At 44.5% G+C, this 26,826-nt stretch overlaps 1 protein-coding gene across 4 annotated transcripts in view; it reads left to right on the forward strand.

Annotated features, from left to right (window-relative positions):
* The window catches only part of ccz1 (CCZ1 homolog, vacuolar protein trafficking and biogenesis associated), a 64,667-nt gene extending 38,840 nt beyond the window's left edge, over positions 1 to 25,827 (forward strand). For all 4 annotated transcript variants that reach the window (XM_063059373.1, XM_063059372.1, XM_063059375.1 and 1 more), the window contains 4 exons: positions 98 to 215; positions 4,931 to 5,089; positions 5,193 to 5,320; positions 24,466 to 25,827. In XM_063059373.1, the coding sequence (XP_062915443.1) occupies positions 98 to 215; positions 4,931 to 5,089; positions 5,193 to 5,320; positions 24,466 to 24,521 (461 nt within the window). In that variant the 3' untranslated portion in view covers positions 24,522 to 25,827. The remainder of the gene's footprint in view (positions 1 to 97; positions 216 to 4,930; positions 5,090 to 5,192; positions 5,321 to 24,465) is intronic.
* Positions 25,828 to 26,826: the final 999 nt, after the last annotated feature.

Below are 26,826 nucleotides of genomic sequence, written 5' to 3' on the forward strand. Positions count from 1 at the left end.
GCCAAGAAGGGCCAAAAGGCCTGTTTCTGTGCTGTAGTTTCTATGGTATGGTTTCTATGGATAGTGTAGGTAATGTGATTACTCTGTTTCTCCTCAGCCTCCATGGATCTGACCAGAGAGTTCTGCCAGAGACTGGACAATCTCGTGGGGCCTCAGCTTACCCTCTTGGCTTCAGACATCTGTGAACAGTTCAATGCCAACAAGCGGCTCTCTGCGTGAGTACAGACACACTCGGGGTGGTGTGACAAAACACTGAGCCTGGACAATGGTGAATCAGTAGTGCTTCTGCCTCCCAGCTCGCGGTTCTGGGGCCGCAGACTCGATCCTGGCCTTCGGTACTGTCTGTGTTCAGTGTGCAGGTACCTGCTCTTTTGGCTACAGTACCTTAGTGTAGATGAGTGGCCAAAACAAAACCTCGAAAGTGGATCTGATGGGCATGCAGTAGAAGATACAAATTACAGGGATACAGAAGTAGAAATAAGGAGAGAGGGAAAGGGATTGTTCTGTGGTGGCCAGAATGGATATTATAGGCTAAATCAGCTTCCTTAACAAACAAACATTTTGGTGGAGAAACTGTGCAGGTTGAGCAGCATCTGTGGAGGAGAAAGGAATTGTAGACATTTCCAGGTAAACCTCTGCATCAGAACTTCGGTTTGTAATGTTCAATCATCTTTAACCTCCACAGATACTGTTTGACTGGCTGAGTTCCTCCAGCTAAATGCTTGCTCTAGATTCCAGCATCTGCAGTCCCTTGTGTCCACTAATGACTTCCTGGCTAATTAGAATGCAGAGACACAGTAATGTTTGGAAGTCAAATGCTGTATTGATAAGAAAAGTATCAATATAATCAAAAGGGAATTTATAAAATGGAGAGAGGGCTGGTATGCTGAACAATCTGGGGTGCGCCCTGACACAGATCTTTGAGATTAGGCAGCGATCTAAACAAAATGCTGTTGGAAAAATGTACAGATAGGGCATATTTATAGGTGATGAAACTAAATTAATTTGAGTCAATGACCCAGCCCGAGAACTTTACGTAATCAGCCAGTACGGAACTTGGGAAAACTCATTGCCATATTTGCCACGTTTTCAGCATTTTTCTGATTTGGTTTCTGGTTTCCAGCATTTTGCTTTTGATGGCTTAAAGTTTGTAGAAAAAGATGGGAAAGGTGTGCCCACCCGAGGTCGACTAGAACCAGGAACCAGAAGTGTCTCAAGTTCAAGTTTATTACCATCTGAATGTACATATATACAACCAAACGAAACAATGCTCTTCCAGAAACACGGTGCATCCACAAAATGTATATCGCACAAAGCACATGAAACAAAATGTCACCACAATTAAGTTAATAGAATATAATTCAAAATGCATGTAGTGCATAGCACAAGTAAACAGCTTGCTGTGCGAGTGACGAGACCTTGGTGGTACAGGGTGTTCACTAGTCTCTCAGCCTGAGGGAGCAAGCTGTTACCCAGTCTGAAGGTGTGGCTGGGAATTCAGGAGACGTCTCTTCACTCCGAGAGTGGGGAGTGATGGAGTGGAACACCTTCAATGTTGCCATCAGGTTTCTGAACACTGCTTTTTTCACATTATTATTTATTTTGTTGTAACACGGTAAATTTTTGTGCCTTGCACTGTACTGCTGCCACAAAACAACAAATTTCACCACATGCAGAATATCAGCGATGATAAACCTAATTGTGATTCTGAAAGGGATGCTAAAGATGTGAAAGGGCAGGGGAAGGAGCTGCCAGTGGGGGCTGATGAAGTGGTGGGGGAGGAGGTACGTATGATGCAATGGGGAGCAGTTAGGGTGTGGTGTGTTACATCATGGGTCAGCACAGAACTTGTGGGCCGAAGAGCCTGTTCCTGTACTGTGCTGCTCTATGTTCTGAGTAATCGTGAACATTCCAGGAGGGTTTGTCATTACTGGGGTGGGTGGGCAGGGGGTGCAGTGATGTGTCATGAGATGTTGCCACCTGTATTTGGCTTTGTGGCTTGAAGGTTAGAGGAGAATTTAATTCCACAGTGTTAAGCCCTGGCCTCAGTCTCAGGATTTCCGGAATCAATGCATCTGGTTGTTTTATCTAAACAGTTTCTGGGCACCTGAAAACTTTTCGTTATGACACAGACGTTGCATCAGAAGGACTCAATGGATACGGTGGGGTGGTTCCCTGAACAGACTGTCCAGGCCATCTGGCAGACCTCACCAACACGCACCAAGACCTTGCCTGGTTGTGGTGTGAGGAACCCGCCAGTCAGATCCTTCCTACGCGCCTGGAACGTCCCTCCCACCGCGCACTTCCCACGGGGTGAGACTGTTCACCCTGAGCAGCTGTGTGACAGAGGACTCACTAATCTATGACTGTTCCCAGAGCACACACACCGAAATAGACGTCAAGTGCTGTTGGCAGATTGGCAACTAGGTGAAAGATGCTCTCTGGTCTCCCTGAAATGTAGAACATGGGACAGTATAGCACAGGAAGGGCCATTCGGCCCACAGTGTTGTGCCAAACCAGCTAAAAAGCAAATCAAAAACACCCAACACTAATCCCTCCTACCTACACCACATCCATATCCTTGCATCCTTGTGCCCATCCAGACGTCTCTTAAAAGCCTCTTAGTGTATTTGGCTGTACCACCACACCAGGCAGTCCATTCCAGACATCCTCCAGTCTGAGTGGAAACAGTCCTATCCGTGTTAGGACATGTAAGAGAACATTATTTAATGCCTTGCCTCCCAAGAGCCGTGAGGTAACGTTGCAGCTCCGTAAAACCCTGGTTAGACCACACTTGGACTGTTGTGTTCAGTTCTGGTTGCCTCATTCTGGGAAGGATGTGGAAGCTTTAGAAAAGGTCAGAGGAGATCTGCCAGGATTCTGCATGGATTGGAGAGTGTGTCTTATGAGGAAAGGTTGAGTGAACTAGGTCTGTTTTTCTTTGGAGAGGAGGAGGATGAGAGGAGACTTGATAGAGGTGTGCAAGATGATAACAGGCATAGATGGAGTGGGTAAACAGAGACACTTTCCCAGAGCAGAAATGGGTAATACCAGAGAGAATAATTTTAAGATGATTGTAGGAAAATTTAGGGGGATGTAAGGGGTAAGTTTTTTACCCAGTTTTGGGTGTATGGAATGTGGTGTCAGGGGAGGTGGTGGAGGCAGATACATTAGGAACATTTAAGAAACTCTTAGAGGCACATGGATGATTTTTTAATGGAGGACGACATGGGAGGGAAGTGTTAGATTGATCTTGGAACATGTCAGCACCAACATTATGAGCTGTGCTGCACGATGAATATAAGAATGAAAAAGCCATTGCATGGCTTATCTTTGTAATTTTTTTATTATGAATAAAGTTTCATTGGTAAGAAGAAAAAGACTGATTCTGCCTGGTTAGTAATGGCCGAGTTTGTGAGACATTATTCGTGGTCATCAGAAGCATTCTTAATGGGACTGGTGTCTCGTTACCTGATATGCAGAATCGCCCTCATTGTTAATTAATGTTTTAAGTGTTGTGTGAAATGGATCTCACCTGTTTATTTTTGATGATTACATTGTTGGATTTGCTGAGTCCAGTAGATTAATGCATTAGTCTAAATGATACTCAAAAAAAAAACCAATGCATTTATGTATGTCGCACCTTTTACAATATTCTATAGTGTTTTACAGCTTCTCAGTGTAGCCTGTGTTATGCTATGGGGAACATTGTGCGTTACGAATTCCCCACAAGCAGATCTGTTGTGTGCGACTGAGGGATGTTACTGGGCAGGTCACCCCTCCTCCTCTTGGAGGTGACGTGAGAGCATCTGGGCCTTGGAGAAATAAATCATCTGAAAGTGGTCCCTCCTATTGTGCAGTACTCTCTCTGTACTGTACAGTCCTGTCCCGTGCCACCCCAGCAAGAATGTCCGTAAAGTCCTGCACTTTCCCGTACTCCCTCTGTACTGTCCCAGCAGTGTCGGTGTAGGTTCTTGTGCTCTAGTCTCTGAAGTGGAACTTGAACCCACAATATTCTGATCGGGAAGTGGGAGTGGCTGATTTGAAATGGATGTCTCTGAGGTATTAATTTGACCTGTGGGTATCATGTTAAACTTAATTTGGAAGATTTTCTTATTAAATCTATGCAAATTTAAATTTTTATTGAAATGTAAATTTGAAATCTGAGATTTTAAAATTATCAATTTTTTAAAATGTATTGTAATTTTAAATTAAAGCTCATAATTACTGGTAGATCAATGGTATTACAGCAGAGAGATGGAAGTTATATTGTGGTTCCGTGGGAAAGAATTTCTTTAGCCAGAGGGTGGTGAATCTGTGGAATTCATTGCCACCGATAGCTTTGGAGGCCAAGTCGTTGGGTATATTTGAAGCGGAGGTTGACAGGTTCTTGATTAGTAAGGGCATCAAAGGTTATGAGGAGAAGGCAGGAGAGTGGTTTGTGGGGGGACACAGAGAGCAGCGACGGGAAGGAGAGTGGTGGGGTTTGACGGGGTGAGGGGGTGTGGGCTGGAGGGGAGATGCGAGGTAGAACCAGTACATTGAATTCAAGAAAGGAATGACCTCGGCATAGTAATGTAGCATTTAGCATGATGCTTTATTGCACCAGTGATGGGAGTTCAATTCCCGCTCCTGCCTGTGAAGAGTTTGTACGTTCTCCCTGTTACCACATGGGTTTCCTCTGGGTGCTCTGGTTTCCTCCCACTTTCCAAAGACTTACAGGTTGAGGAGTAGGTTTGCTAGGTTGTCACCGGAAGCACAGCGACACTAGCGGGCTGCCCCCAGCATATCCTTGGACTGTGTTGGTTGTTGATGCAAACGATGCATTTCACTGTATGTTTTGACGTACGTACGACTAATGAGGCTAAGCTTTTAAAAAAAAATCCTTTGCAGTTAGAGAACTTTTGATCTTTGATCCTTTTTCTTGTAGGCCTGAGAAAGAGCCTCATTTTAAATACATCTACTTCAATCACATGAACCTGGCCGAGAAGACAACCATCCACATGCGTAAAACAGCCAGCCTGTCCCTGACGTCGGTCCATCCCGATCTCATGAAGATTCTGGGCGACATTAACAGTGATTTCTCAAGGTGCTGCCTCGGTTTTTATCTTTGAACACCTTCCAGCGGCCAGGTGATCAAGGAGGAACTTCATCTGCCATTTGTTTTACTCGTGTGTTTTCTTGTCCAACAGAGCTGGCGAGGACGAAGAGGTCATCGCCAAGGCAATGACAGATTTTTGGGTCGTTGGGAAAAAATCCGACCAGCGTGAGCTCTATGTCATTTTGGGTCAGAAGAACGCAAACCTAATTGAAGTTCACGGTGAGTAGTAGTTCTTGGAATTGCATCTCAAAGTCAGATTCATCCAGTTTATTGTCCTGTACTCAAGTCCATGTATGCATAGGTGCAATGAAAGACTTGCACATGGCATCAGATGTGGCACCATGGTGTTAGCACGTCGCTATTACAGCTTGGGGCGTCGGAGTTTGGAGTTCAACTCTTGCACAGTCTGTAAGAGGTTTATATGTCCTCCCCATAACTATGTGGGTTTCCTCCTGTAGTACAGTTAGTAGGTTAATTGGTCATTGTAAATTGTATTGTGATTAGGCCAGGGTTAAATCAAGTTTAATTTCCACTCATTCATGGATAAAGCCAAATGAGACAGTGTTCCCCGGAGCCAAGGTGCAAAAACATACTTGCACATTCAAAATAACAAGAAAGAGAAAAAAAGAACATAGTCATGGAAGAAAACACGTTTTTAGTTCAAGACCCTGAGCGACAAGTCCCACAAATTGATGGTTCCAGGCAGTCTGGCCTGTAATTCCACTGATCCAACACTGGAGGGCAGCACTGACAGGAGAGGCCAACCCCAAATGAGCTTGGACGTCGTGCTACAACGCAAGCCCGTGGCTTGAGGCCTAGTACTTGTTAAAACCGAGGCGATACTTGACACTGCTGCCTAGCCATCTGTCTCCACACTAAACAAGGGAGGCAGGCCTGCAGCAATCAATGATCACAAAAGAAACATCCAAGAAAGTCGCTCCTGGTTTCACTACACACCACATTCATGCCAACTTGAAGACACCAACTCCAGGATGCCTTTGAGTAAAGGCAGCTACTTGGTGTATAAATTTGTGTATCTCTAAATAAAATGAGCAACATTCACAAGAAAAATGAAGATATGCATAATTTACAGGAAATAACACAATTAGAACAAAAAAAGTCTATTTTAGTGCACAGTGGTCATGGTGTTGCTAAACTGTAGTTATGGTTAGCTCAAGAGCCGAATGGTTGAAGGGGAATTACCTGTCGTTGAGTCTGGTGGTATGGGACTTCAGGCTCTGGACCTCCAGCCCGATGTAGCTGTGAGAAGGTGGCATGGTCTGAATGGTGGTGATCCTTGATGGAAGTTGCTTTCTTGTGGCAGTGCCTCCTGTAGATACTACTGATGGTGGGGAGGTATGTGTCCATGATGTGGACTCTGCCCAGTACTACTCTCTGCAGCTTCCAGGACTTGTGATCCGCGCCCACTGCTCATACGACCATCCACCACCTGCTCCCATGGCTTCACGTGACCCTGATCAGGGGGCTGGGGTGACCTGCAGGCTAGCGGAGGGAAGGAGCGCCTTACATCTCCTTTTGTAAGGATGTGTCCACCCCACCACTCTAGCAGAGTGTCCCAAATAAATGAAGGGAATCCCGACTATCTTCTCGATTAGTTTTTGTTCCTTAACAGCTGTCCCAAATAAACAGCAGCCCAGATTAACTGGAATCGCTGTATAAAAATAAATAAATATTGTGACCACATATTGTAGAGGCCTTGAAAGTGAGTCTATAGGGAGTGAAGTTATCTGCATTGATTCAGGTGCAGGGTAATAACTGTTCCTGCACCTGGTGGTGTGGGGCCTAGAGTTCCTGTACCTCCTAACCGATGGTAGCAATGAGAAAGGATGCATCCAGCCTTTCCTCATAAGACAACCTGCCCATCCCAGGTTCTAGAGTAGTAAAACTCCTATGAACAGTTTTTATTAGACCCCACTCAACACACAGAGTGGGATCCGAAAGGATTTTGGTCAAATTTCATGTAGAACTTTTTGTTTAAGTATATCTGGTAAAGGACACCCTAATATCGGAACCCTCCGGTTAAATAGCGATAAAGATCACAGGTTTCAGATCCTGTGTTTTACTGTCCAGGTTTCCAGTTACATCTCCATTTGGATGTAAATTCTGCTCCAGCAATGTTTGTTTGTAGATATGCAGCTTCATATAGGACACCATCGTGAGGAGATTATCAATTTTTAAAATATCAGAAAGCCTTTTAAATGCTGAGAGATTGCAAGGTGTTGGTGTTGAGACAGAGCTGGGTGCACTTACTTATTTAGAAATACAGAGCAGAGCAGGAGCTCTGGCACAGTGAGCCTTACCACCCAGCGTTCCACCTGTTGTTTCATGGCTGTCTGCGGGGAGACGAATCTCAGGGTTGTAAGCTGCGTGCGTACTTTGATAATAAACGTTCTTTGAATCTTATTTAGAGGTACAGAGCTGAACAGGCCCTTTTGGCCCAACGAATCAGCAACCTGTCTATTTAACCCTAGCCTAATCACAGGACAACTTCTAATGACCAGTTAACCTACTAACGGGTGTGTCTTTGGACTGTGAGAGGAAGCTCATGCATTCACGGGGAGGACATACAAATGACATTGGAATTGAACCCCGAACTGGAATAGTGCCATGCTAATGGCTGTGCTAAAATGTGTGATGTCCTTCTGTACATATACAGAATATCAAGGCACATTGGTTGGGAAGTTGTGTCCCAGCAGTCTACGTGAAATGCAAGCCAGGGTGGTATGGTGGGGAGAGCTAGCTGTTGCCCATGCAGCAGGCTTCCCCTCTCTGCGTAGCTGTTGAATCTAAAGGAATGTCAGAGACCGATACAGTTTGGCACCAGCAGCGTTGCAGGAGTTGCCAGTCAGCATTGAACTCACCTTAGGACTACCTTAGGGGCTCGAGCTCCGGATTTTTCCTCTGACTTAACTCCTGAAGCCTTCGCCGTGAGTGGGTATTGCTACAAAGCACCGGAGGTTTGAGATCATAGTTTTCCTTCTAGATGAGCTGCCAACCACGGCTGACAAGCCCTATCTGCCTGAAGCAACAGGTTTTTAAGGCACCTGTAACCTGCCTTTGCCCCTTCTCCTGTTTCGAAACTGTTTCAGTGGGGTTATTAGCTAAGCCATAAGTAAAGGCCAGGAGCTGGACTTGGTTGTCAGGGGCTTTTTGGTGGGATTGGGAAGTATGCCATTGTGACCATTTAATAGGTAGTGAGAGCTTATCCCCATTACCACGCTGGCTATAACCTTAAGGAACCCCAAGATTCAAAGCACATGGATGATAGAAAAATGGAGGGCTATGAGGGAAGGAAGGGTTAAATTGATCTTGGAGTACAGTACTGTACAATATACATACAGCTACGATGCCTGAGACCTTTGCTCAGTACTGTAGTAATTTTATGTATTGCACTGTACTGCTGCCACAAAAAAAAATCATGATGTGTGAGTGATAAACCTGATTCTGAATGGGTCCCTATTGTGGACTGAAAGTGGGAAGGGGGCAAGGAGAGGGGAATCATGTTTGGGAAAAGGGAAAGGGAGAGGGGAGGGAGCTGGAAGCACCAGAGGGATATTCTGCAAGGATCAATAAACCAATTGTTTGGAATAAAATTACCTTGCCTGGTGTCTCGGGCTGGGTGTGTCTGCACCCACCCCATCCCCACCCCTGGCATTCCTCTGCCACCCATCCCACACCCCTCCCGCGGCACTCCATCCTCACCATTTATAACCTCCTTTGTTCCCACCAGATTTACAAGCTTGCTCTCGCTCCATGTTGACGAATAGAGTACTGTGCAAAAGCCTTAGCCACCCCCAAGTCTTTTGCTCAGTAATGGAGGTAAAAAGGTTGGCACAACATTGTGGGCTGAAGGGCCTGTACTGTTCTGTGGATTATAGAACAATGCAGCACAGGAACAGGCCAAATGACTCTGTGTTGTGCTGAACTAATTAAACTAGTGACTAAATGCCTAACTAATTAAACTAGTGATACCTAATCCCTTCAGCCTACACCATGTCCTTCCATTATCTGCACATTCAAGTGTCTATTTAAGAACCTCTGAAATGCCTCTATCATATTTGCCCTTAACGGTGCATTTCAGGGACCCACCACTTTGTGTTTTTTTTTAAACTTGCCCCACATATTTCCCTTGAACTTGACCCCTCTCACTGTAAATGTGGGTGCCACAGTAACATAGCGGATAGCACGACACTACTACAGCTCGGTGTTCCGGTGTTTGGGGGGTCAATCCCAGCGTCGTTCTGTGTGGAGTCTGTATGTACTCCCTGTGGAATGTGGGAGTTTTCCCTGGGGTGACTCTGGTTTCCTCCCACGTACTGCAAAGACGTACTGGGGAGGTTAATTGGTCATTGTAAATTGCCCAGTGATTAGGTTATGGTTAATCGGGTTTGTCGGTGGTTGCTGGGTGGTGTGGTTCAAGGGCTAACTCATGCTGTGTTGCCAGATAAAATAAAGAAATACATGCCCTCTAGTATAAAAACATCTGCCCTTGTAAATGTCCTGAATCTTGGGAAGTTCACATCTACAGATGTGCTGGGCTGTCCGCACCACTCTCTGCAGAGACCTGTGATTAAGGGAGGTACAGTTCCCATACCAGGCAGAGATGCAGCCAGTCAGGATGCTCTCAATTGTGCTCCTGTAGAAAGTTCTTAGTATTTGGGGGCCCATACCAAACTTCCTCAACCGTCTGAGGTGAAAGAGCCTTTTTCACCAAACAGCTGGTATGTACAGACCACATGAGGTCCTCGGTGATGTGGATGCCAAGGAACTTGAAGCTGTTTACCCTCTCAACCTCAGATCCATTGATGTCAATGGGGTTAGCCCGTCTCCATTCCTCCTGTAATCCACAACCAGCTCCTTTGTTTTTGCGACATTGAGGGAGGGGCTGTTTTCTTGACACCACTGTGTCAGAGAGATGACTTCTTCCCTGTAGGTCACCTCGTTATTGTTTGAGATGAGGCCAATCAATGTGGTGTCGTTGGCAAATTTAATTAGCAGATTGGAGCTGTGGGATCCTGAAAATGATCCAAGAAATAAAAAAGTTAACATACAGTACTGTGCACAGTACCACATGAGGAGTACTTGATGGCTCTGGGCCCGTACTCACTGGAAGCACGAGGAGGGATTTCATTGAAACCTACCAGATACTGAAAGGATTGGATAGAGTGGATGTGGAGGATGTTTCCTGTAGTGGGCGAGTCTAGGACCAGAGGGCACTGCCTAGGGTAGAATGGATGACCCTTTAGAACAGAGATGTGGAGGGACCTGTGCAAAAGTGACTGGTTGCACTTGAATCCGAGGGAGACCAATATTCTTATGGGCAGGTTTACTAGATCTGTTGGGAGTGGTTTAAGCTAATATGGCAAGGAGATGGGAACTGGTATGATAGAGCTGAGGATGAGTCAGAAGGTTTACAAGTAGATGATGGGTGTAACATGAATGTAAGGAAGGACAAACCAATGATTAGTTACAAATGCAGACACAGCAAAGAGTTAAATTGTACCACAGAGGCAAAATTCAAAAGGGCAAGGAATGCAGGACTGAGGGTGCTGTATTTAAATGTGTGTAGCATTCAGACTAAGGTGGATAAATTTGTGGTGCAATTAGAGATTGGTCAGTATCACATTGTGGGCATCACTGAGTCATGGCTGAAAGAAGGCCATAGTTGGGAACTAAACATCAAAGGATATAGTTTGTATCGAAAGGACGGGATGGAAAGCATAGGTGGGGTAAGAGATGGAAGTACATCTTTACAAGGAGGTGACATGGGGTCAGAGAATGTCGAATCTTTGTAGGTGGCGTTAAGAAACTGCAAGGGTTAAAAAATCAGTACGGGAATAGTCATAGACATACTTCAATTGATCCCGAGGGAAATTGGTTTTTGTTACAGTTGCACCATGAATAATTAAATAGTAATAAAACCATAATTAAATAGTAATATGTAAATTATGCCAGGAAGTAAGTCCAGGACTAGCCTATTGGCTCAGGGTGTCTGACCCTCCAAGGGAGGAGTTGTAAAGTTTGATGGCCACAGGCAGGAATGACTTCCTATGACGCTCTGTGTTGTATCTCAGTGGAATGAGTCTCTGGCTGAATGTACTCCTGTGCCCACCCAGTACATTATGTAGTGGATGGGAGACATTGTCCAAGATGGCATGCAACTTGGACAGCATCCTCTTTTCAGACACCACCATCAGAGAGTCCAGTTCCATCCCCACAACATCACTGGCCTTACGAATGAGTTTGTTGATTCTGTTGGTGTCTGCTACCCTCAGCCTGCTGCCCCAGCACACGACAGCAATCAAGATCGCACTGGCCACCACAGACTCGTAGAACATCCTCAGCATCGTCCGGCAGATGTTAAAGGACCTCAGTCTCATCAGGAAATGGAGACGGCTCTGACCCTTCTCATTTATAGGCCTCCAAATAGTAGCAAGATGTGGGGTTGAGATTGCAAAGGGAGCTGGCAAAGGCATGTAATAAGGGTAATGACACAATTATAATGGAGAAAATCAGGTTGGTGTCGGATCACAAGAGGGGGAATTTGTTGAATGCCTACAAGATGGCTTTTTAGAGCAGCTTGTGCTTGAGCCTACTCAGGGAAAGGCGAACTTAGATTGGGAGTTGTGTAAGAACTCAGATCTTATTGGGGAGCTTAATGTAAAGGAACACTTAGGAGGCAGTAATCATAATATGATTGAATTCATACTGCAGTTTGAGAGGGAAAAGCACAAGTCACGTGTATCAGTATTGCAGTGGAATAAAGGGAATTACAGAGGCATGAGAGAGGAGGTTCCCAGATAGATTGGAGGAGGTTACTGCCTTGATGACGGCAGAGCAAAGATGGCTGAAGTTTCTGGGAATAGTTCACACAGTGCAGGGTAATAGGTCCCACAGAAGTTGTTCTTAGATAGCAGGGGAAAGCAACCGTGGCTGACAAGGGAAGTTAAGGACTGCATAAAAGCCAAGGGAAGCGCATACAAGGTAGCAAATGTGAGTGGGAAGTTGGATGATTGGGAAGCTTTTTAAAATCCAACAAAAGGCAACTAAAAAAGCTATAAGAAGGGAAAAGATGAAATATGAGGCCAAACTAGCCAATAATATAAGGCAGGATACTGAAAGGTTTTTCATTTATATAAAGAGTAAAAAGGGAGGTGAGAGTTGATAGTGGAACACTGGAAAATGATGCTGGTGAGGTAGTAATGGGGAACAAAGAAATGGCAGATGAACCTTGCATCAGTCTTCCCTGTTGACACTAGCAGTGTGCCAGAGGTCCGTGAGTGTCATTGCTTTTACAAAGAAAAAGTGCTAGGCACACTCAAAGGTCTTAAGGTGGATAAGTCACCTGGACCAGATGGATTACGTCCCAGAGTCCTGACCCTGAAAGACATTGCTGAAGAGATAACGGATGCATTGGTCATGGTCTTTCAAGAATCACTTGATTCTGGCATGGTCCTGGAGAACTGGAAGATTGCAAATGTCACTCCACTCTTTAAGAAGGGAGGAAGGCAAAAGAAAGGAAATTACAGGCCAGTTAGCATGACCTCAGTGGTTGGGAAAGTGTTGGAGTCTATTATTAAGGATGAGGTTTTGGGGTATTTGGACACTAATGGTAAAATAAGTCAAAGTCAGCGTGGTTTCTGTAAAGGGAAATCTTGCCTGACAAATCTGTTCTTCAAGGAAGTAACGGACGAGCTGGACAAAGCAGAGGCAGTGAATGTCATTTACTTGGATTTTCAGAAAGCATTTAATAAGGTGCTATACAGGCTGCTTAAGATAAAATCCTATGGAAAGATACTGACATGGATAGCGGAATGGCTGACAGGCAGGAGGCAGCAACTGGGAATAAAAGAGGCCTTTTCTGGTTGGCTGCCAGTGACTAGTAGTGTTCCTCAGGGGTAAGTACTGGGACTGCACTTTTCACATTGTTTGACATTGATTTGGATAATGGAATTGTTGGCTTTGTGGCAAAGATTACGGATGATATGAATATAGGTGGAGGGGTAGGTAATGCTGAGGAAGCAATGTAATTGCAGCAGGACCTGGACAAATTGGAAGACTGGGCAAAAAAGTGACGGATGGAATATAATGTTGGGAAGTGTATGATAATGCAACTTGGTAAAAGGAACAATAGTGTGGACTATCATCTAAATGGGGAGAAGGTTCAAACATCAGAGATGCAGAGGGACTTAGGAAGCCTCATGCAAGACTCCCAGAAGGTTAATTTACAGGTTGAGTCTGTGGTAAAGAAGGCAATTGCAATATTGGCATTCATTTCAAGGGGAATAGAATATAAAAACCAGGTGATAATGCTGAGCCTTTGTAAGACACTAATCAGGCTGCACTTGTAGTATTGTCAACAGATTTGGACCCCCTATCAACAGATGTGTTGTCATTAGAGAGAGTCCAGAGGAGTTTCATGAGGATGATTCTGGGAATGAAGGGGTTAACATAGGAGCATTTGGCAGCTTTGCCTGTACTCACTAGAATTTAGACAAATGCAGGGGGATCTCATTGAAACCTACCGAATGTTGATAGGGTGGATGTAGAGAGGATATGTCCTGTGGTGGGGGTATCGAGAACTAAGGAGCACAGCCTCAAAATTGAGGGGCAACCTTTTAGAACAGAGGTAAGGAGGAATTTTTTCAGCCAGGGAGGAGTGAATCTGTAAAATGCTCTGCCACAGACTGCAGTGGAGGCCAAGTCGTGGGTATGTTTAAGGCAGAAGTTATTGTTTCCTGATTGGTCAGGGCATCAAAGAGTATGGTGAGAAGGCAGCTGTATGCGGTTGAGTGGGATCTGGGATCAACCATGATAGAATAGCAGAGCAGATGATGGGCTGAATGGCCTAATTCTACTCCTGTGTCTTATGGTTTTTTTCCAGCACCTTTCTGTATGTATGTCCTTTCTGCTTCTGTCTCCATGTCTCCAACATTTTAAGCCTTTTCACTTCTAACTTCTGTCAAGCTATCAACCTTCTCGATCTCTCCACTCTCACCCCCCCCCACACTCTGACTTCTCCCCCTGCAAACATTCACTTCACACCTACCCCATTGACATCAAACCCGCAGACAAGGGTGGTGCCGTTGTAGTCTGGCGAATTGAGCACTACCTTGCAGAGGTCAGAGAACACCTCTCGGATGCCATTTCATGCCATTCCCTGGATCATGACCCCCAACAAGTACTGGGAACATCATCTCTCATTACATCCCCTGGATAGCCACAACCAGATGACATGTCAGCCCATGCTTAGAGTACTATAGCACAGAAACAAGACCCTCAGCCCATCCTTGTATATGTTTGTACTTGTTATCCAAACTTCTCTTAAATGTCACAATCAAACCCACACCCACCAGTTCCACTGGCAGCTCAATCCACACTCTCACTGTCCTGAGTAAAGAAGCTCCCCATGGTATTAAACCTTCACCCTTTATCCATGACCTCTAGTTCTAGTCTCACCCAGCCTCAGTGGAAAAAACCTGTTCAAACTTTCCCTGTAGCTCAGGGTCCACAAGTCCCGGCAACATCCGGCAGTAAATGTTTTCTGTGTTCTTTCAATCGTACTGACATCTTCCCACTTCTGTCTCGGCTCTGTTTCCAGTGTGTCCCTGTGTAGATCCTCTCTGCAGTCGCATCTTGCATGCGGTGCAGTGCTGAGGAGTAGACAGTAATCACAGACAATTTTCCGAAGTGTAGTCGTGGAGTTTATTGTCCTGTTCACAGATACGGTCAGGTACAGGTACGATGAAAAGCAAGCTCGCAGCGAAATTATGGAGATGAAAGATCAACTTTATTCACCAAATACACTTACATAGATTAGGAATTCTGCTGTGCTGTGTTGATCAGGGTGTGACATGCAACAAAAAACAACAACATTCAATTATTATAAAGAATTGTATATTCAGAAGTAAAGTTAGAAGCACAGATATGATTTAGTGGCCATTACAGAAACCTGGTTGCAAGGTGGAGGTGACTGGGAATTAAATATCCAAGGGTATGAGGTAATACGGAACGATAGGCAGGCAGGCAGAGGAGGTGGAGTGGCGCTCTTGATTAGGGATGAGATCAGGTCGATTGTGAGAGACGATATAAGATCTATGGAGCAGAATGTTGAGTCCATCTGGGTAGAGATTAAGAATAGTAAAGGGAAAAAATCACTGGTGGATGTAGTCTATAGGCCACCTAATAAAAATATTGCAGTAGCAGAGGCGATTAACCAAGAAATAACTGAGGCTTGTAAGAATGGAACGGCAGTTGTCATGGGGGATTTTAACTTCCACATAGATTGGGTGAATCAGGGTGGTCAAGGAAGTCTTGAGGAGGACTTCATGGAATGAATCCGTGATGGCGTTCTTGAGCAGCATGTTAGTGAACCTACAAGGGAAAATACTATCTTGGATCTAGTCCTGTGCAGTGAGACCGGTAAGATTAACGATCTTGTAGTCAGGGATCCTCTTGGAAAGAGTGATCATAGTATGATTGAATTTATAGAAACATAGAAAATAGGTGCAGGAGTAGGCCATTCGGCCCTTCGAGCCTGCACCGCCATTTATTATGATCATGGCTGATCATCCAACTCAGAACCCCGCCCCAGCCTTCCCTCCATACCCCCTGACCCCTGTAGCCACAAGGGCCATATCTAACTCCCTCTTAAACATAGCCAATGAACTGGCCTCAACAGTTTCCTGTGGCAGAGAATTCCACAGATTCACCACTCTCTGTGTGAAGAAGTTTTTCCTAATCTCGGTCCTAAAAGGCTTCCCCTCTATCCTCAAACTGTGACCCCTCGTTCTGGACTTCCCCAACATCAGGAACAATCTTCCTGCATCTAGCCTGTCCAATCCCTTTAGGATCTTATACGTTTCAATCAGATCCCCCCTCAATCTTCTAAATTCCAACGAGTACAAGCCCAGTTCATCCAGTCTTTCTTCATATGAAAGTCCTGCCATCCCAGGAATCAATCTGGTGAACCTTCTTTGTACTCCCTCTATGGCAAAGATGTCTTTCCTCAGATTAGGGGACCAAAACTGCACACAATACTCCAGGTGTGGTCTCACCAAGGCCTTGTACAACTGCAGTAGTACCTCCCTGCTCCTGTACTCGAATCCTCTCGCTATAAATGCCAGCATACCATTCGCCTTTTTCACCGCCTGCTGTACCTGCATGCCCACTTTCAATGACTGGTGTATAATGACACCCAGGTCTCGTTGCACCTCCCCTTTTCCTAATCGGCCACCATTCAGATAATAATCTGTTTTCCTATTTTTGCCACCAAAGTGGATAACTTCACATTTATCCACATTAAATTGCGTCTGCCATGAATTTGCCCACTCACCCAACCTATCCAAGTCACCCTGCATCCTCTTAGCATCCTCCTCACTGCTAACACTGCCACCCAGCTTCGTGTCATCCGCAAACTTGGAGATGCTGCATTTAATTCCCTCATCCAAGTCATTAATATATATTGTAAACAACTGGGGTCCCAGCACTGAGCCTTGCGGTACCCCACTAGTCACCGCCTGCCATTCTGAAAAGGTCCCGTTTATTCCCACTCTTTGCTTCCTGTCTGCTAACCAATTCTCCACCCACACCAATACCTTACCCCCAATACCGTGTGCTTTAAGTTTGCACACTAATCTCCTGTGTGGGATCTTGTCAAAAGCCTTTTGAAAATCCAAATATACCACATCCACTGGTTCTCCCCTATCCACTCTACTAGTTACATCCTCAAAAAATTCTATGAGATTCGTCAGACATGATTTTCCTTTCACAAATCCATGCTGACTTTGTCCGATCATTTCACCGCTTTCCAAATGTGCTGTTATCACATCCTTGATAACTGACTCCAGCAGTTTCCCCACCACCGACGTTAGGCTAACCGGTCTATAATTCCCCGGTTTCTCTCTCCCTCCTTTTTTAAAAAGTGGGGTTACATTAGCCACCCTCCAATCCTCAGGAACTAGTCCAGAATCTAACAAGTTTTGAAAAATTATCACTAATGCATCCACTATTTCTTGGGCTACTTCCTTAAGCACTCTAGGATGCAGACCATCTGGCCCTGGGGATTTATCTGCCTTCAATCCCTTCAATTTACCTAACACCACTTCCCTACTAACATGTATTTCACTCAGTTCCTCCATCTCACTGGACCCTCTGTCCCTTACTATTTCTGGAAGATTATTTATGTCCTCCTTAGTGAAGACAGAACCAAAGTAATTATTCAATTGGTCTGCCATGTCCTTGCTCCCCATAATCAATTCACCTGTTTCTGTCTGCAGGGGACCTACATTTGTCTTTACCAGTCTTTTCCTTTTTACATATCTATAAAAGCTTTTACAGTCCGTTTTTATGTTCCCCGCCAGTTTTCTGTCATAATCTTTTTTCCCCTTCCTAATTAAGCCCTTTGTCCTCCTCTGCTGAACTCTGAATTTCTCCCAGTCCTCAGGTGAGCCACTTTCTCTGGCTAATTTGTATGCTACTTCTTTGGAATTGATACTATCCCTAATTTCTCTTGTCAGCCACGGGTGCACTACCTTCCTTGATTTATTCTTTTGCCAAACTGGGATGAACAATTGTTGTAGTTCATCCATGCAACCTTTAAATGCTTGCCATTGCATATCCACCGTCAATCCTTTAAGTGTCATTTGCCAGTCTATCTTAGCTAATTCACGTCTCATACCTTTAAAGTTACCCCTCTTTAAGTTCAGAACCTTTGTTTCTGAATTAACTATGTCACTCTCCATATTAATGAAGAATTCCACCATATTATGGTCACTCTTACCCAAGGGGCCTCTCACGACAAGATCGCTAATTAACCCTTCCTCATTGCTCAAAACCCAGTCCAGAATAGCCTGCTGTCTAGTCGGTTCCTCGACATGTTGGTTCAAAAAACCATCCCGCATACATTCCAAGAAATCCTCTTCCTCAGCACCTTTACCAATTTGGTTCACCCAGTCTACATATAGATTGAAGTCACCCATTATAACTGCTGTTCCTTTATTGCACACATTTCAAATTTCCTGTTTAATACCATCTTTGACCTCACTACTACTGTTAGGTGGCCTGTACACAACTCCCACCAGCGTCTTCTGCCCCTTAGTGTTACGCAGCTCTACCCATATCGATTCCACATCTTCCCGGCTTATGTCCTTCCTTTCTATTGCGTTAATCTCTTCTTTAACCAGCAACGCCACCCCACCTCCCCTTCCTTCATGTCTATCCCTCCTGAATATTGAATATCACTGAACGTTGAGCTCCCATCCCTGGTCACCCTGGAGCCATGTCTCTGTGATCCCAACTATATCATAATCATTAATAACAATCTGCACTTTCAATTCATCCACCTTATTACGAATGCTCCTTGCATTGACACATAAAGCCTTCAGGCGCTCTTTTACAACTCTCTTAGCCCTTATACAATTATGTTGAAAAGTGGCCCTTTTTAATGCTTGCCCTGGATTTGTCGGCCTGCCACTTTTACTTTTCTCCTTAGTACTTTTTGCTTCTACCCTCACTTTACACCCCTCTGTCTCTCTGCACTGGTTCCCATCCCTCTGTTGTGAACTAACCTCCTCTCGCCTAGCTTCTTTAATTTGATTCCCACCCCCCAACCATTCTAGTTTAAAGTCACCTCAGTAGCCCCCGCTAATCTCCCTGCCAGGATATTGGTCCCCCTAGGATTCAAGTGTAACTCGTCCTTTTTGTACAGGTCACGCCTGCGCCAAAAGAGGTCCCAATGATCCAAAAACTTGAATCCCTGCCCCCTGCTCCAATCCCTCAGCCACGCATTTATCCTCCACCTCATCGCATTCCTACTCTCACTGTCGCGTGGCACAGGCAGTAATCCCGAGATTACTACCTTTGCGGTCCTTTTTCTCAACTCCCTTCCTAGCTCCCTATATTCTCCTTTCAGGACCTCATCCCTTTTCCTACCTATGTCATTCAGATGGAGGATGAAATAGTTAATCTAAAACTAGTGTATTACGCTTGAACAAGGGATACTACAACGGGATGAGGGAGGATTTGGCCAATGTGGATTGGGAGTACAGGCTATTTAGTAGGACAGTTGAGGAACAGTGGAATACTTTCAAAGAGATTTTTCACAGTGCTCAACAAAAGTATATTCCAGTCAAAAGTAAGGACAGTAAGTGTGGGGAAAGCCAGCCTTGGATAACTAGGGAAATAAAAGATAGTATCAAATTAAAAGCCCGTGTACAAAGTCGCAAAGAGTAGTGGGAGACTGGAGAACTGGGAAAACTTTAAAAAGCAACAGAGAACAACTAAACAAGAAATAAGGAAAGGGAAGACAGAGTATGAAAGTAAATTAGCACAAAATATAAAAACAGATAGCAAAAGTTTTTATAAATATATGAAGCGGAAGAGGGAGGCTAAAGTCAACGTAGGTCCCTTGGAAGATGTTAAGGGGAAATTGATATTGGGTGATAAGGAAATGGCTGAGGCATTGAACAACTATTTTGTGTCGGTCTTCACGGTGGAGGACACATCTAATTTGCCAAAGAATGATGTTGTGGACAAAATGGGAGGTGAGGACCTCGATAAAATCACTGTCACTAAAGAGATAGTGATGAGCAAACTAGAGGGCCTGAAGGTAGATAAGTCCCCTGGTCCTGATGGGATGCATCCCAGGGTGCTGAAGGAATTGGCGGAGGTTATAGTAGACGCGTCGGTAATCATTTATCAAAACTCTCCAGACTCTGGGCAGGTCCTGGCGAATTGGAAGACAGCAAATGTCACACCACTTTTTAAAAAAAGATGTAGGCAAAAGACGGGCAACTATAGGCCAGTTAGCTTAACGTCTGTAGTCGGGAAAATGCTTGAAGCTGTCAATAAGGAAAAAATAGCGAAACATTTAGAAAGGAGTGGTTCCATTAGACAGACACAGCATGGATTCAGACAAACTTACTGGAGTTCTTTGAGGACATAATGAGTGCAGTGGATAGAGGGGAACAGGTGGATGTCATCTACTTGGATTTCCAGAAGGCGTTCAATAAGGTGCCGCACAAGAGACTTATAAATAAGATACAGATGCATGGAGTCGGAGGAAGTGTATTGGCATGGATAGTGGATTGGTTAACCAATTAGAAGGCAGAGAGTTGGTATAAATGGGTGTTTCTCCGGTTGGCAGTCTGTGGTGAGTGGGGTGCCACAGGGGCTGGTGCTGGGCCTGCAGCTGTTTACCATTTACACTGATGATTTGGAAGAGGGGACTGAGTGTAGCATAGCAAAATTTGCTGATGACACTAAACTGAGTGGAAAAGCAAATTGTTCAGAGGATGTGGAGAGTCTGCAGAGGGATATGGATAGGTTAAGTGTGTGGGCCAAGGTCTGGCAGATGGAATACAACGTTGGTAAATGCGAGATCATCCATTTTGGAAGGAATAATAGAAGAGTAGTTATTATTTAAGTGGTGAAAGATTGCAGCATGCTGTTGTGCAGAGGGACTTGGGAGTGCTTGTGCAGGGGGGAATCGCAAAAAGTTGGCTTGCAGGTACAACAGGTTATTAAGAAGGCAAACAGAATGTTGGCCTTCATTGCCGGAGGCATTGAATTCAAGAGCAGGGAGGTCATACTGCAACTATACAGGGTACTGGTGAGGCCGCACCTGGAGTACTGTGTGCAGTTCTGGTCTCTATACTTGAGGAAGGATATACTGGCTTTGGAGGCAGTGCAGAGGAGGTTCACCAGGTTGATTCCAGGGATGAAGGGGTTAACCTATGAGGAGAGATTGAGTCGCCCAGGACTATAGTCTCCGGAGTTCAGAAGAATGAGAGGGAATCTTACAGAAACATTACAAAATTTTGAAAGGGATAGATAAGATAGAAGTAGGAAAGTTGTTTCCATTGGTAGGTGAGACTAGAGCTAGGGGACATTGCCTCAAGATTCAGGGGAGAAGATTTAGGATGGAGATGAGGAGTACTGTTTTTCCCAGAGTGGTGAATCTGTGGAATTCTCTGCCCAGGGAAGCAGTTGAGGCTTCTTCACTAAATATACTTAAGAAACAGTTAGGTAGGTTTTTACATAGTAAGGGAATTAAGGGTTATGGGGAAAAGGCAGGTAGATGGAGCTGAGTTTATGGACAGATCAGCCATGATCTTATTGAATGGCGGGGCAGGCTTGATGGGCCGGATGGCCTACTCCTGCTCCTATTTCTTATGTTCTTATGTAGATATCAAATAAATGTGCAAAATGCATAAATAAGGGGTTTAAAGTATTTACAATGCAGTGACAGGGGGGTGGTATAGATCAGTGGTCCCCAACCACCGGGCTGCGAGGAAACGATATGAGTCAACTGCACCTTTCCTCATTCCCTGTCATGTCCACTGTTGAACTTGACCGCACACGAGGTCATCAGTCGGTCATTAACCTACAACAACTCGATGAGTAAAAAACAAATGTCGCTTGAGAGTTTCTTTGGAAGAGATGGTAGGGGACATAAAAGGCCTAATGATGATGGTAACGCAGAGACAGCTGAGGCCGAGACTGCAAAAAAAAAGAAAGCTTCCTTCGACAGAAAATACAACGAGTCGTACATAAAATATGGCTTTATTGCGACCAGTGACTCTCACACTCTAAGCCCCCTGTGTGTGATATGTGGAGATAAGCTGTCTCATGAAGCAATGAAGCCCTCAAAACTGCTTTGGAACCTTGAGTCCAAGCACCCTGCACTTAAAGACAAACCCATTGAGTTTTTTGAGCAGAAAAAAACGTGAGCAAGTGGGACAGAAGCAAGTGCTGAGAGCCACCATCTCCACAAATGCTGCTGCCCTGAGAGTGTCGTACTTAGTGGCTAGTCGTATTGCTAAGGCTAAGAAGCCTTTCACTGTTGGTGAAGAATTGATTTTGCCTGCTGCCAAGGACATGTGCCGTGAACTGTTGGGAGAAGCTGCAGCTAACAAGATGCCACAGTTTCAAGGAGAATCGATGACATAGCGGAGGACATCGAAGCACAGCTGTTGGAACGGCTGAACGAGTCTGGTTTCACTACCCGAGTCAGAGAGGTTGCTCCTGAATGCCAGTCTACACACTGTGTCACACACAGGGAAATGCTGGCCAGCCGAAAAATGTCACCTGATCTTAACAGCGTATTGAGTGACATTGAAGTTATCAATCACATCAAAGCAAAAGCCCTTAACTCATGTCTGTTTGAGCAGCTTTGCGAGGAAATGGATGCAGAGCACAAACGCCTTCTCTTACACACTGAAGTCAGGTGGCTATCAAGGGGGACAGCCCTGGCCAGGGTTTTTGAGTTAAGTGAGCAGCTACAGAGATTTCTTTCAAGAAAAAAGTCACCACTGGCAGCACACTTCAGTGACGAGGAGTGGATAGCAAAACTCGCTTATCTGTGTGACATCTTCAACCTGCTCAATGAACTCAATTTGTCACTTCAGGGGAGAATGACAACCGTCTTCAAGTTGGCAGAAAAAGTGTCTGCTTTCACAGCCAAACTGGAACTGTGGGGCCGGCGAATGGACAGGGGCATATTTGACATGTTCCCAACATTAGCTGGGATTTTAGGAGAGACTGAGGCTCACAGCTGGTGCGCGAACACCTATCTTTGCTGTCGACAGAATTCGAGCGTTACTTCCCAACTGCGAATGACCCAAGAGGTGCAAAGGAATGGGTCCGTGACCCATTTGTGAATGTCCCCGGTGAATCATCCATGTCAACGCGGGAAGAAGATCAACTCCTCGAGCTTGCAAATGACGGTGGGCTGAAAAGTATGTTTGACATAACATCTCTGCCAGCATTCTGGATCAAAGTCAAGGCTGAATATCCTGAGATAGCTACGAAAGCACTGAAAACATTGCTTCCATTTCCAACATCATATTGCTGCGAAACGGAGTTTTCTGCAGTGAATGCAACGAAAACTGAATTGCAGAATAGACTGGACATAAGGAACCCCCTTATGACTTATAATTGACTTATCACTATATTCATGCAAGGAAAATATGCGCTATGTGTTTAATAAATTCGTTAGATAAACTCTTTCAGAAATGAAATTGAGTGTATTAGCCACTGATAAGGACTTGTAGTTGACTTATCACTCGTATTCCGGTTGTGATTATACTCCCCACCCCCCCCCCCCCACCCCCGTCGGCCGGTCCGCAACAATATTGTCAATATTAAACCGGTCCGCGGTGCAAAAAAGGTTGAGGACCCCTGGTATAGATAGAGGGGTTTGTGGGGGCTGATTGGAATGATTCATCAGATTAACTACCTGGGGAAGAGAAACAGTGAAGATGGTGTGAAGCTTTTGTTTTAATAGCCCTAGAACACTTTCCAGAAGGGAGTTTTTGGAAAAGGCAGTTCGCTGGGTGGGTAGTGCACGTCGGTCCAGACAACACAGAGAATGTATTATTAGATCATTATTAGAAACCAGTCCCTAGTAATGCAAGAGGTTGTCTGTAGTTTTCCTTGTAGAGTTATGATTAGTAATACAAGGCTGTCACCAGGACGTTCCACACAGGGGTGGGAGTGTGGTGCCGGGGTGGTGGTCGAGGCAGGTACATTAGGGGCCTTTAGAAAACTTTTAGATAGGCACATGGATGAAAGAAAAATGTGGGAAGGAAGGGCTAGATTGATCTTAGAGTAGGTTAAAAGGTCAGCTGAACAGCCTCAGAATAGAGGGACATCCCATTAAAACAGATGAGGAGTTTCTTTAGCCAGAGGGGGTTGAATCTGTCGAATGCATTGCCACATATGGCTGTGGAGGCCAAGTCATTGGTTATATTTAAAGCAGAGGTTGATAAGTTCCTGATTAGTCAGTGTGTCAAAGTTAGAGAGAGAATGGGGTTGAGTAGGGAAATAACTCAGCAATGATTGAATGGTGGAGCAGACTTGATGGGCCAAATGACCTAATTCTTCTCCTATGCCTTGTGGTTTATTGTCTTACAACATGGTGGGCAGAAGGTTCTGTACTGTGCTGTAATGTTCTATGTTCTAAATGATTAAGCAGTTAGAAATGACAAGTACTACATTGGGGCACCATGGTAGTGTAGCAATTAGCATAACACTATACGGCTTAGAGTTCAATTCTAGTGCCGTCTGTTAGAAGTCTGTACGTTCTCCCCGTGGCCGCATGGGTTCCCTCCAGGTGCTCCAGTTTCCTCCCACAGTCCAAACACGTACCAGTTAGTGGGTTAACTGGTCATTGTAAATTGCTCTGTGATTAGGCAGGGTTAAACAGGTGGGTTGCTGGGTGACACGGCTCATTGGGCTGGAAGGGCCTTTTCTGCTCTGTATCTAAATAAAAGTATTCCATCTGCAACGGCTGATTTGATCAATGTCCTTGACGTTTACCTTTTTTTTTTGTCTCCATCCAGAGGAAGTCAAGAAACTCTGTGCAACTCAGTTTAACAACATTTTCTTCTTGGATTAGCCGCTGATGAGTTTCACCGCCCATTGTGGCTTTGGCAACGGGATGGGCTTGTGGGGAGGTTTCACAGGCGCAGGAAGAAACCGCATGATGCTACAGTGGCAAAGAAACCTCATTCCATGTGTCTGACAGTGACAGCTATGGCATCCTTGTTAACTGTGCTTATTCTCGGAAAGGAAACAGCCTACCTTCACCTTGCAGACAGCAGTCGCTGTCATAGGAAATTACCCTAAAATGTAAAATAATTAGATTTTAAATATTTATGGTAATTGTGTTTAAAAGAATGACAACTTTATCATTCCATTCTGTAATATATGGCAAGCTTGTATTGTAAAAAAATAAATTAATAATAACATTTGAGTGAGATTTTAACTTTCCCATGTGTCTGTGCATTTTTGCTTTATTTATGTTAACCCTTGTTTAGGAGGGTTGATTATTGGGTATTTTATATAGAAAAAGAAATAATGTATTCTCTAATGAAAGCTGTGTGATCTTCCTGTGTAATGTGGGGCCCTTTTTTTTTATACATAAAGTTTGTGGATTTATGCTGGAAGTGGCCTCTATTTATGAGGAAGAATTCTCGGTCAGTACGGTGCAGGTAATTGTGGGTAAAGGTCACACTGCCGCAGATCCACGTGTAGAGTGGAGTTTTGACTTTGAACTGTAACACTGAATAGAGGAACAGACTCGATGGGCTGAATGGCCTGATTCTGCTGATGTGCAGCATCAATTGAAAATCTGTTTCTTATTTAAGAAATTTTGGTGTAATGAAACTGAATGTCAGGTACACCCTACATTTGTATATTTAATAAATGTTATCAATACAAGGCCTGGGAAGTATCTGCTTCATGTAAACATTTGTACATGGAACAGTTTAGTTAGTACAAAGAGCTTTCTGTTCATAGTTCGTGTTTTTTGTTGTTCAGCAGCTCGCTAGTGTTAACCTGGTTTTGGAGGTGTTCAATGACCATCCACCATCCCCCTACCTTTTCCATTCCCCTGTCCTTCCTCGGCATTTCCCAGTCTTAATAGCATTGCAGGTTTTTCAAAGCACTCAAATGTTGTGTCTTTAGATGTGTGATCTTGTATGTGCCATATTTTAAGTTCTTAACTTTAAAAAGTTAGCAAAATTTTTGTACCTCAGACTTAGTTTTCATATCAGAAAACTGCATATATCCCAGACAGATTGTTTTAGCATTTGAAAATTCTGTCTCCTTATTTTCTTCCCTTTCTCAAAGTGAAACGGGTTTGAGACACATGGTGCTGATTTCTCCATGTAATGACGCTTTTTAAAAAAAATAAAATCTCTGCATTAACTTGTGGATTTGTTGTCTTTCTACGGGACGGAACGTCTACAGTGAACCCTAGTCAAATTAAATTGGTGGGGGAACATTTAAGATTTAATGGCATATATTTAAGATAACTGGCATTGAATTGAACAAGTTGAATTTGATTTCATTGATGACGAGGTTTTGTATCCCAAACTTGTGGTTGCAAGAGTTGCTAATTGCAGTTTACAAGATGTCCTCTGATAAATGGTATTTACTACACTTGGAGGCAGACAAATTAACTGGTTTTAAAAATAGATTAGCTTTTTTTTGTCACATGTGCATCGAAATATATCTTTTGCGTCAACGACCCCAACACATTTCAAGGATGTGCTGGGGGGAGCCTGCAAATGTCGCCACACTTCCAGCACCAACATAACTTACTAACCCTAACTGTACGTCTTTGGACTGTGGGAGGAAACTGGAGCACCCAGAGGAAATGCACACAATGACAGGGGAAGCTACAAACTCCTTACAGACAGTGGCAGGAATTGAATCCTGATCTCACAGCTGACACTGAAAACTGTTACGGTAACCACTGCATAACTATGCCACCCCCTCCCAGAACAGGTAACTGACTACTCTGTCTGATCATGGTATCTGCATTGCCTCTCCCCCCCCCCCCACCACCACTGAGAAACGAAGAATACACAGGTGAAAAATTGGGATAAAGTGAACCTGCATAAATCTGTGACTTCTGTAAGTAGGCACAGGGATTGACACACAAAGTGCTGGCGGAACTCAGTAGATCAAGCAGCATCTACCGAGGCAATTGGATTGATCTTCTGTACCTGAAGCCTATCCAGCCACTTTCAATGCCAGCAGATGACACAGCACATTTTTTTAAAGAGATGCCTCATGGTTACTGGCCCTTCTGGCCCAATGAATCCTTGATGCCGTTACACATGAGCCTCATTAATGTAAACATCTTTGGAATATGGGAGGAAGCCAGAGCACCCGGAGGAAACCCACGCGGTCAT

This window comes from Mobula hypostoma, chromosome 9 (assembly GCF_963921235.1).
Source record: "Mobula hypostoma chromosome 9, sMobHyp1.1, whole genome shotgun sequence".
Classification (NCBI taxonomy): domain Eukaryota; kingdom Metazoa; phylum Chordata; class Chondrichthyes; order Myliobatiformes; family Myliobatidae; genus Mobula; species Mobula hypostoma.